General features: G+C 31.8%; 1 protein-coding gene across 2 annotated transcripts in view; it reads right to left on the minus strand.

Annotated features, from left to right (window-relative positions):
• Positions 1-10,151, minus strand: part of mipol1 (mirror-image polydactyly 1) — a 97,033-nt gene extending 86,882 nt beyond the window's left edge. For both annotated transcript variants that reach the window (XM_051132649.1, XM_051132648.1), the window contains exons 1-2: positions 10,026-10,151; positions 5,480-5,571 (exon numbers count right to left, since the gene is read on the minus strand). In XM_051132649.1, the coding sequence (XP_050988606.1) occupies positions 5,480-5,525 (46 nt within the window). In that variant the 5' untranslated portion in view covers positions 5,526-5,571; positions 10,026-10,151. The remainder of the gene's footprint in view (positions 1-5,479; positions 5,572-10,025) is intronic.
• Positions 10,152-12,266: the final 2,115 nt, after the last annotated feature.

Raw genomic sequence — 12,266 nt, forward strand, 5'->3', positions numbered from 1 at the left:
TGACACATACTAGAAAGATACAATCTTTGTATAAAAGACTGTATAAAAATAAAAATAAAAATAAAAATAATCACAGAAAAATCACAGAAGAATCTCACAAAATCTGGCACATATTTCTCCCCCAAATCAAAAGAAAACATTAAATTATATAACCAAATTAAAAATGTGTATTGTGACATTTTTTTGTTTGTTTGTTTGTTTGTTCACCCTTATTTGGCTGCTCCGTGCCACTTCGCAAAACAATCAGAAAGTGTAGCAACTACAAATATGGGATATTTAAGAGCTAAAATTGATATTTAAAAAGCAAGGTGGTTGATGATTGATAAAATGTTGCAACAACACTGCACTGTATTTTACAATTTAATCATGGCAAACGAATGTATACAATTGCTGAAATTTGAACACTTATTTTGCACAATATTGTGATTTTTTTTTTTATTGTCCATTTGATTTCCACACTATATACTCAAACTTTACAAACAAACAAACAAACAAACAATAATTAAATAAATAAAGCAAAGCTGTTGTGGATTTAACCAAAAGCAGCATTCATTATTATTATTATTATTTGTTTAATTGTCCAGGCTGGCATAGACATTAAAAAAATACATAAAAATGTCAAAAAAAAAGACTTATTATACTCATCTCACATATCCAATTAAATGTATTTATTTATTTATTTATTTATGTTATTTTGTTTTACCCGTATTGTGACATTATTTTCATTACAATTAAGGACATTTCCCCCCAACTCTCATTATGGTCATGCAAAATTTAAATAATTATATATATTAAAATTGTCAAGCATTTTGTCATGGTATTTGTTATAAAAATGTATGCAGATTAACATAATTATATTATATTATATTATATTATATTATATTATATTATGCTATATTATATAGTTTACATGTAGTTATACTATAGTGATATTATAATAAAAATGCTATATATCTGCCTTTTTTTCCCAAAACATTATTATTTCTTACTATAATAAATGAGCATGTAAAGAGAATCTGCAAGAAACATGTGAATTGCCGGTAATACATAAATAAATAAATAAATAAATAAATAAATAAATAAATAAATCAATGAATGAATAAATAAAAACAGCCACACTAATTACATTATAGAGAACTTGGAAAAAATGCAAGAAAATTATAGAGTTCAGAACATAACTTCTTATTTTATTGTTTGAAGTCAAATATGACCTGTACAGGTTTTCATAAGTTTGACCCAAACATCCACAAAAATTCTTCATTTCGAGAACGTTTCAAGAGATGCCAACCTCTCGTTGGGTTTTATAGCTCAAGTCTTTGTACGTTTGTGAGTGTGTTGGCCTTTCTGCTAGGTTTGTTTGGTTTCAGATCACAGTAACCAGGCTTCCACAGTTAAGCAGTGCCCATCCTAGGTCTATTCCTTAAACCAACACAGAGACACAAAAGAGTAGGACAGAGCCCTGAGGAATCCCTCTGTCACTGGCAGACCACCCACTTAGGGAGCAGACAAGCCTGTTAGGCCACACGGCACTCCATTCTAGGGATTTTGAACTTCAATGGGACCCACAAGGAAGCCGAAGGGGTCGCCAACGCGCCTCCTGCTCTCCGTGAAGCCAAGCAAGGCGGAGAGCGAGTGAGACGCGATATCAGGGTGGGTGGCTGTCGGAAAAGCCGAGCGGGACCACACCGTACCGCCGTCGGCAGAACTGAGCTGATGCGACCGAACAGTACGTTTACGCTTTACGTTTCCTGTCCGGACAGCCCACACAGGGGGAGGGGGCGTGACGGGTTATGTCAAAGGTCGATCCACCTGCTAAGAACAAAGCTTGTTGAGACTGTAGCCCTATTTCTGCTCTAGTTGGGAAGACCAATTCAGCTCCATAGGAAACTGAGCGTGTTTGTTATGATGGACTTGGTGTGTGTGCTTTGAATTTGGACTGCGAAAGAACAGTTTACCCATGCAAGAAAACAATCCACCATCTCAGTTGTAATAACACGACCCAGCCTACAGCAGTCCGCTTATCCCAAACCACGTCAGACAAATAAAATCAGCAGGGAAACAGACGTGAGAGAAACACTGTCTCAGAGGCGTGAAATTCAATTTGGGTTCAAAGATGTGCGTTCACCCTTTTTTGGCTGCTCTATGCCACTTTGAAAACAATCGGAAAGTGTAGCAACTATAAATATGGGATATTTAATAACTGATATTGAGAGAGCAAGGTGGTTGATGATTGATCAAATGTTACAACATAGCTGTATTTTATACATTTGCTGAAATGTGAACACATCTTGCACATTATATAGTCAAAATTCACACAAAAATACCAAATAAATCTAATAATCCAATGCTGTTGGGTTTTTTTGATGAATTGTTTTGTTTTGTTTTTTTCACTGTCTACTTGTTTTGCACATTATATAGTCAAAGTTCACAATAAATTAATAAATATACCATAGCCGTTGTGGATTTGACATAAAGCAGCACCAATTTTATTATTTTTTATTTTTTTAATTGTTTATGCTGGCATAGACATAATCTAAAAATGTCAAAAAATGCCAGATATATAACTCTTATTACACTCATTTTACATAGCTAAACTAATGTAAAAAGTATAAAAAAATAAAGAGAGATCAAAACATTTTAATATTTGGGCAATTTTAAACTATGATAAAGAAAATAAAAAAATACCAAAACGCATGTGAAATCTGCTCCAGAACAGCTAATTAAGGGAAATTATATAAATTATAATTTATATCAAAGAAATGTTATGCCACCTCCACAAATGAAAAACAATTATTTTTGATTGCACTGCATATGTGACCCTGGACCACAAAACCAGTCATAAGAGTCAGTTTTTTTTTTTTATTTAAAAGCTGAATAAGTAAGATTTCCATTGAAGGTTTCCATGGTTTGTTAGGATAGGACAATATTTGGCAAAATTTTGAGATACAACTATTTGAAAATCTGGAATCTGATGGTGCAAAAAAAAATAAAAAAAATAAAAATAAAAATATTGAGAAAATTGCATTTATTGTCCAAATGAAATTGTCCAAGTTGTCCAAATGAAGTTCTTAGCAATGCATATTACTAATCAAAAATTATTTATATTAAAAAATAGTTACGGTAGGAAATTTAGAAAATATCTTCATGGAGCATGATCTTGACCTAACAGAATTTTTGGCATAATAGAAAAATCGATAATTATGTCCCATACAATGCATTTTTGGCTATTGCTACAAATATACCTGTGCTACTTAAGACTGCTACAGGTTTTGTGGTCCACGAACATATATTTAAAAGTTTAATAATTGAATCCGGTAGTCCTTTTAAACCAATATCCTATTTAATGACAAATATAAAACAGTTCTGGTTTGCTAATTTGATCAACACATATTTATTCAAACAGTATTGGAATTCACTTCCCTATTTGTATCACTCTAATTGTCTGTGTTTACTAAATATAATTACAATTCTCTGATTTACAATATACTCTCATTTGCAGAGCAAAAATCAAAAACAACAACCAAAAAAAAAAAATGTACTGCACTGTGTACCAATATTAGTTTTTTGTTTGCAGAACTCTTCTCTAACAGCAACACTGGCAAATGTTGTAACAGTTCTAATATCGCTAATCAGTCCTTATATTCATGTTCAAAACACCTTACTTTTTAAAACTGAATCAGTAATGTGCTTGTCGTTTTAGAGGAACATGCACATTATTATGTTGATGTCGGCTAACTGTCACTTGGATCCCGATAGCTGTACACTCTTTATCTGTGGTAAAGGATAATAGCCTTAAACTAAACAAACATTCAAGCTAAATTAAAGCATGAATTGGGTGGGATCAGTGTTTCATGCTTATCTGCCACCAAAGGGAAGGAGATGGCTTTATTACAGATGACTGCAATGCAAAACTGCACACACAAAAAACCCCTACAGATAATATTAATGATCACAAAACATAAACTTGCATGCGTGAGCGCCAGACATAATGTCTGTGCGCCAAAAACACACAAACCCATAAAAATCAGGCATGTAGCCATATACCCAGAGGCGCGCGTGCACACACGCTTGGCGTCTAAGATATCAGGATACATGCTAAGTAGATCCTGTTCCAGGTCTTGGCCTCCACCCATCACTAGGATGTAACGCTTTGGGTTGGGCACTTCTACTGCAGGATGTGTCAGCACATCAGAGAAACCGCTAACCTGGCATTGACTCCGATAAAAACAAACACATGCAACGCAGAGGTCATGCTATTCAGGATCGAACCTCATCGGCAGCCTTTACAATGCACGTCGCTGTTTGAGAGCGAGTGACTGATGCTCAAATGAGGATTGGTGAAGCGCTTCAACATATATACATAGATTAGACCGTACAGATGGAGACTAGACAGTGCCAATGCAAAGCATAAAGAGGAAATGATAATGCACAACGGATAAACCACTATTACAATTATTATATATGCAAAGAGTATTTTGAAAAAAGTCTCTTAAATGCACCAAGAACGCATTTATTTCATCAAAAATACAGTAACCACAGAAATACTAGGAAATATTATTACAGCTTTAAATAACTGTTTTTTATTGTAATATATGTTAAAGTGTAATTTATTTTGTTTGTTTTTTTCATTTTTAGCATCATTACTCCAGTCTTCAGTTTCACATGATCCTTCAGAAATCATAATAATATGCTGATTTGCTTCTCAAGAAACATTTATTATTATTATTATTATTATTATTATTATCTATTTTAAAAACAGCTTTGCTACTTAATGTATTTTGGAAACCATCATATGTTTTTTCAGGATTCTCTGATGAACAAAGTTCAAAAGAACATTATTTATTTAAAACAATTTTTTTTTTTTTACTTGCATAACATCTTACTAAAACATCCCAAACTTTTGGACGGTAATGTAATGTGTGCATAACATTGTACAAAGCGATGGGGATATTCTTATGGATGCAAAAAAATATGGTTTTGCAACAAAAATCAAAAGGTTCTTCCAACAGGGTACCATGTTAATACCATATTCCACAGTATATTTACATGAAGCACCATGCAAATACCATGGTACATGAATCTTTAGTGCTATGTTTTTATCATCTTATACCACTGGGCTTTTAGCAAGAATACTGCCTGTAATATGCAGGCTTTAATAAGCCTTTATAGCTTTTTAAAAGTTGACAATGCAAATATGTGTCATTCTTAGAACCCTTTCATATTTGGCTGTTTTCAAAAGTCAATAAATACTAATTGCAATCTTTAAGGTTAATACAATGAAGAAATGCCACAGCACTAAGCTCTTTGTGAATATATGATATGATAAGGATGCCCTCTAGTGTCCAGATTTAAGAATGCACTGTTCTCCAAAAATTGCCCCAAACAGTTACCTTATTAATTGCAAACAAATTTAGTCCATCACAAAACAAAAACCCCACTGACAAGTATACAAAAGACAGGCTATTCTCGTCATACTCACCTTTGTACATGTCAACCAGAGAATCTTTCAGTTCCTGTTTGTGCATCCATGACAGCTGATGCAGCTCCTCCTCACTCTCTGAGAAGCTTTCCCTTAAGATCAACAGAGGATATGTATCAATAACTTATTACTGTTGTTCTTGAATGCTAACGCTTGAGCTCAGTGTGTTGAGTGGGTTGTGGTCATATATTTACTAGCTCTCAGTGTGGGTTAGACTAATCTCTTTTGCAATGTCCTCATGAGCTTAGGGTTCACATATCAAAAGCTGAGTTTGTGTATGACCAGCCCTACAATTACTTTCCTTTCTGCAAAAACATCAAAGTAGCTGCTACATTCATAATGAATGGGTTTCTGTGACTGGGATATTCCATATGACTCCAAAGCACATTGGTGTGATGACTACCACATAGGATTCAGTGTTTCTTACTATGCAATTATTCATGCAGATAAACTGGAAAATGAGCAAAAATCCCAGGCAGGTCCTGCCAACCAGGACTGTGATGAAAACTGCCCAAAGTCCAATCAAATATGTGAAAGTGGTTATTTATGTTTCTGTCATGACAACTCTCTGAGAGGTCAGCATGGCCATGTACATGGCAGTGTTAATGTATTTAGTCTTGGTGGAAAAGATCTGTTACTGCTGCGGCAGAGCAAGCAACTGAGACTTGCTTTTACCAATACATCCACAGACATGCTGTGAGAATGTAAAAAATACTGCTGCTGCATATATAACATACATGAAATTATCCCGTAGCAGATCTATACAGGTGGAGCTGGGGAAGGTGGAGGGTTTCCGAAGCATGCTGCAACTGCTACAGCAAGCACTAGACAAATTTCGAATGCTGAGCAGCAAGCTCATTGGCTGCTGATTTTAAACCAATCAGCTGTGCCATGTGAATAATGATGTCATTCCGTCAGATTGAGTTAGAATCTATTGGCTTGCGCCATCTAGAATTTCATAACAGAACTTTATATGTGTTATATTATGTTTGATGATATTGTAGGGTGTTCCAAATCAACACATTTTGTCAAGTGAACTTCTACAGATATACCCTGCTCAGTGCACACTGAGTTGGAGCACATGGTGCATTCAGGTCTGTTTGGGAAGTTTGTATTTATGAGTTGCGAAGTCATAATTACAACATCTGAGGCATTCAAGTCACTTTGGTTGAAGCAAGATGGTGATGTACCTTTTCTACAAAAGGTATTTAAACTCAACTACTATAAAATGATGAATAAATGATGCGCATCAATTGTTTTTGCTTTTTTGGTTTTTATTAAATTAATGAAGTCGATGCACATGTAATCGCTACATATTATATCACAACTGTGCAGTACTATTGTATCTTCCACATGCAACTTAACTAGTTTTATTGTAAAGACAATATATACACTATCAAAACATTTTTGAGTTTTAATGTCTCTTCTGCTCACCAAGCCTGCATTTATTTCATCCAAAGTACAGCAAAAACAGTAAAGTTATTTCAAAATTTTACTATTTAAAATAACTGTTTTCTGTTTGAATATAGTTTAAAATGTAATTTATTCCTGTGATTTCAAAGCTGAATTTTTCAGCATTATTACTCCAGCTGCTCAAAAAACATTTATTATGGTGAAAACATAATTAAATAATAATCAAATAATAATTTTTTCAGGTTTCTTTGATGAATAGAAAGTTCAGAAGCATTTATCTGAAATAGAAATTGTTTGTAACATTCTAAATGTCTTTATCATCACTTTTGATCAATTTAAAGCATCCTTGCTAAATAAAAGTATTAATTTCTATAATTTATTTTTAAAAAATTAATAAATAAATTATACTGACTCCAAGCTTTTGAATGGTATAGTGTATACTGTTACAAAAGCGTTTTACTTCAGATAAATGCTGATCTTTGGATCTCTCTATTCATCAAAGTATCCTGAAAGAAATTTACTCAACTGTTTAAAATATTGATGATAATAAAAAATGTTTCTTGAACAGCAAATCAGCATATTGGAATGGTATCTCAATGATCATGTGACTGGAGTAATAATGCTGAAAATTTAGATTTGATCACAAGAATAAATTACATTTTTAAAATATATTTAAATGGTGAGCAGAAGAGTATTCTTTCAAAAACACTAAAAATCCTTAAAAAAAAACAACAACTTTTGACTGATAGAGAAAGTTATGATTCTTCTGACAAGACTTGAATGCACCAACATTTCCACTGTCCCACAGAATATAGATCCAACTTTAATCAAACACAACTGAAGCAGGTAATGAAGGTCTTCAGGATTACTTGAAAACTACTGGTTGGAGCGGATTGGACCAAAACTTTGCAGAACAGAGAATCAGCAGTGTTGAATATTCCTGATGCAAGTATCACATTATTAAACACTGTATTTGCTTTTAAAATATTTTGTTATTAAAATATTTTAAACAAGATCAAAATATTTCTTTAAGTTTGAAAATGTCACTTAAGCCAAACTTAAAATGACTGAATGACAGTGTCAATGCAAAATCTCAAACCAAGTGGTATTTATTTTAAAGAAAGTTAGCACAAGTATGCAGTCTATGTAATGAAATACACCTGTGGTTTCACTGCTAAGAAACCTGTGGGAACTTTAGGTGATAATGTGCTTCAGGTCATGTTGGAACGATCATGTATCACAGGCAGCATCTGTATTAATAGTAAATTTGTTAAAACAAATGTAATTTGTTTTATCATAAATGGAAAAAATCTAAGTTGCATGTACAAATACTATAGTATTGTGCAACTAATTCAGTTTACAGCAACTTTATATACTGGATAAAAGCAATTTTATAGATGTGGAATTAAAAAATCTTTAAAAAATTAAAAAAATTTACGTAGAAAACGTTGCCATTTAACTTAAGTAATTTGAAAGTAACCTAAAGTCGTACGACTTCCCAAGTTAATACAAACTTCCCAGGAGAATGTGAATGCACCAAAAGCTCTAGCATAATTTGTTTGCAAGTTCCTGTTTTGATATTTTATATAATAAAGTGTCATCAAGACAATTTGTACTGTAACTGTAAAAGAGCTTTTTGGATATATTTCTGCACCACTGACATTCTTACAACCTAAACATTTTAAAATTATTTGGGGGAAAATCATACAAGTACATGAATAAAATTCAGCTGTCTTCCTGACAAAGCCAAAAGTTACATATTTGTCTGAGATCTAGAAGACAAGACGATGGCTATCAGTTGGCATTAACAAACTGTCATCCAATTTCTGTCAAATAGCATCATTTCGTACTCTACCAACACCCTGCTAAATGCACAATTTATACACTAAACTAAAATCTAGTTACACTTATGCAACCTCACTAATATTTGCATTATGCACATCAGTGTACCTGGTAAATAACTAGATCTCATCATACTCACTTTATAGACAGCTCATTCTCCAAAGCTGATATTTTGTGTTTTGCCCTCTGAAGTGCACACTGAACATCCCGCGCCATGCTTCTGATATTCATGTATGTGTTAGTGTGTGTAGTAAGCCGGCGTTTTCTGACTGGACACCGTATACTTCATCTCAGCTTGCACATCCCATGCACACGGATGCAACATGATCCACTTGAGGAGACAATGGCTGTGTCCTAAAACCTAGAGAGCTCCCCATCTACATAGGACATGCCACCATGGCTATGTTTTAAAATTGTATTATGTTTAGGATGTTTAGGATGTCTGAGATGAATGTTTAAAAATATTTCTCAGTGTGTCATTTCATAAACAGTCAAAATATGTGATAATAAATAATAAAATTAAATAATTATAAAATGTTAAAATAAACGTAATAAATATTTTATATATTTTTTATTTATTATAATTTAATTTACAAATATTTTATTTTAATACACACACACACACACAATCACTGAGTATTCATTGAATTTTAATAGAAAATATACTCTCATCTCTGCGATAACACTCAGGTGAAATAATAATAAATAATAATAATAATAATCAATAATCCAGAATGATCGTTTGATCTAAATTTTTACTCTAAAATATATATGCATGTATGTAAATAAATAGACAAATAAATAAAACTTTTTCTTTGTGTTTTAGCAGGATATATACTGACTTAATAGATCCAGGGTACAACCTACCAGGGTATTACCACCACTGTACACGCAGTACTTATTTGTAATACCAAAACAAGTGCCCTAAAGTGCCTGCTGTCTAGGTAGGCAGCTCAGTAAGTGTTGAGACACAGCCCTTGAATCCATCCAAACAGCGGCGCACGAGTATAAGTGTAACAAAGTAACACTTGACTGAAGCCGGAATGTATCAAACAGGTCTAATGTGTTACCATTTCAAAACAAGTCGTAACTAGTCAAAAAAGTAAACTAGCCGCTTAAACTTGCTGCCTAAATCCCTTCTAGACTGACACACCGTCTGAGGCGGCGTCAAAACACAAACACTGCTTTTATTTTCTTCAACTTCATTAGTCATTCAGTGAAAGCATGAATATTTATGCTGTGAGACATCGATAGGAGTGGTAACTGTAAGATGGACCTTCGTCGGACTTACCATGATTAGGAATATGAGGTCGGCGTTCATTTGCTGCAGGTCGGACAGGATTGTTTCCTAAAAGTTTTGGAGGGGAACTTCCTATTACAGTGCGCAGAGGCACTCTTCATTCCGGCCCAACGGGAGAACGACAGGCAGTGCTGCGTGTGACCACCAGAGGCCGCTCACCGCTGCCTCACATAGGTCATGGTGCCGTGGGAAAAATATAGTATTATATTAGAAGGGGTCAGGTTTCATCAAGGTGCAGAAAATTCAAGACCATAAGAGGAATAGATGAATGAAAAATTAACCAAAAATTAAAATGTATAAATGAATGAATGAATAAAACAAATATGTAAAATTGAAAAATAATGTAAGAACAATAGACTGTAAGGCAATATTCTTTGTTAAATCACTGTTTATTGCACAAAAAGGCATGCAAATAATTATAATGAATTTAAAACGTGTCTCTTGATATTAACACACAATTGTTTATTTATTATATAAAACACGTTGGTATTTTATTATTCTTTTTTATTTTATTTTATTTAGTAAAATTTAATTGAAAATATAACTGACTATTTATTTATTTAGGCCTTACTGCAATATATAAAATAATAAAACAATAAAATAAAGCCAGTATAAGCCAATTAATTTGGCATAAGCATGCTGTTTTTATAATATAATATGTAGAAAAATGTATGCATTCAGCTTCAGAAAGCTTGGAAACTCCTGTACAATTTGGTTAAAACAAACAAACAAACAAAAAAAAAACAATAATAATAATAATAAAATAAAACAAAAAAGTAAGAAAATGTACACAACAGTGAGACTGTAAGGCAATATTCTTTGTTAAATTATTTTGACACAATATTTATTGTAGAAAAATGCATGCAAATAATTGTAATGAATTGAAAATGTTTCTCTTCACATTTACACTTTTTTTTTGTTATATAAAAACACTTTATTGGTATTTTATTATTACTTTTTATTTGATTTTATTAGTAAATACTGGAAAATGTATTTATTTATTGTATCTATTTATTTCTTACCACAATATATAAAATAATAAAACAATAAAAGCCAATTAATTTGGACTTTTATAATTTAATATGTAGAAAAATGTACTCTGTACTCTGTATCCTAGCTGAGGAAGAAGGGTCTTATCTAGCAAAACGATCGGTCATTTTAATTTTAAAAAATACAGTTTAAATATTTTTAATTTCAGACGCTCGTCATAATTGTTTATTTATTATATAAAACACCTTGTTGGTATTTTATTATTCTTTTTTATTTTATTTTATTTAGTAAAAATTTAATTGAAAATATAATTGACTATTTATTTATTTATTTAGGCCTTACTACAATATATAAAATAATAAAACAATAAAATAAAGCCAGTATAAGCCAATTAATTTGGCAAAAGCATGCTGTTTTTATAATATAATATGTAGAAAACTGTATGCATTCAGCTTCAGAAAGTTTGGAAACTCCTATACAATTTGGTAAAAAACAATAATAATAATAATAATAATAAAATAAAAAAGTAAGAAAATGTGAGACTGTAAGGCAACATTCTTTGTTAAATCATTTTGACACAATATTTATTGTAGAAAAATGCATGCAAATAATTGTAATGAATTGAAAACGTTTCTCTTCACATTTACACATAATTTTTTTGTTATATAAAAACACTTTATTGGTATTTTATTACTACTTTTTATTTGATTTTATTAGTAAACTATACTGGGAAATGTATTTATTTAGTCCTTACTACAATATCTAAAATAATAAAACAATAAAATAAAAGCCAATTAATTTCCAAAAGCATTCTGATTTTTATAATATAATATGTAGAAAAAGGTATGCAATTAGCTTCAAAAAGTTTGGAAATTCCTGTGCAATTCTGTATTAAAACAAATAAGAAAATGTATGAAAGAGCAAGAGACTCTAAGGCAATATTCTTTGTTAAATTACTCTGACACAATGTTTATTGTAGAAAAAGGCATGCAAATAATTGTAATAAATTGAAAATGTTTCTCTTCACATTCACATATAATTGTTTTTGATTACATAAAACACTTTATTGGTATTTTGTTTATTTTATTAGTAAAATATAATGGAAAACGTAACTGACTATTTATTTATTTAAGGCCTTACTACAATATATAAAATAATAAAACAATAAAAAGCCAGTTTTTATAATATAATATGTAGAAAAACGTATGCATTTAGCTTCAAAAAGAACGTTTTATTTTATAA

This window comes from Labeo rohita, chromosome 17 (genome assembly GCF_022985175.1).
Source record: "Labeo rohita strain BAU-BD-2019 chromosome 17, IGBB_LRoh.1.0, whole genome shotgun sequence".
NCBI lineage: Eukaryota > Metazoa > Chordata > Actinopteri > Cypriniformes > Cyprinidae > Labeo > Labeo rohita.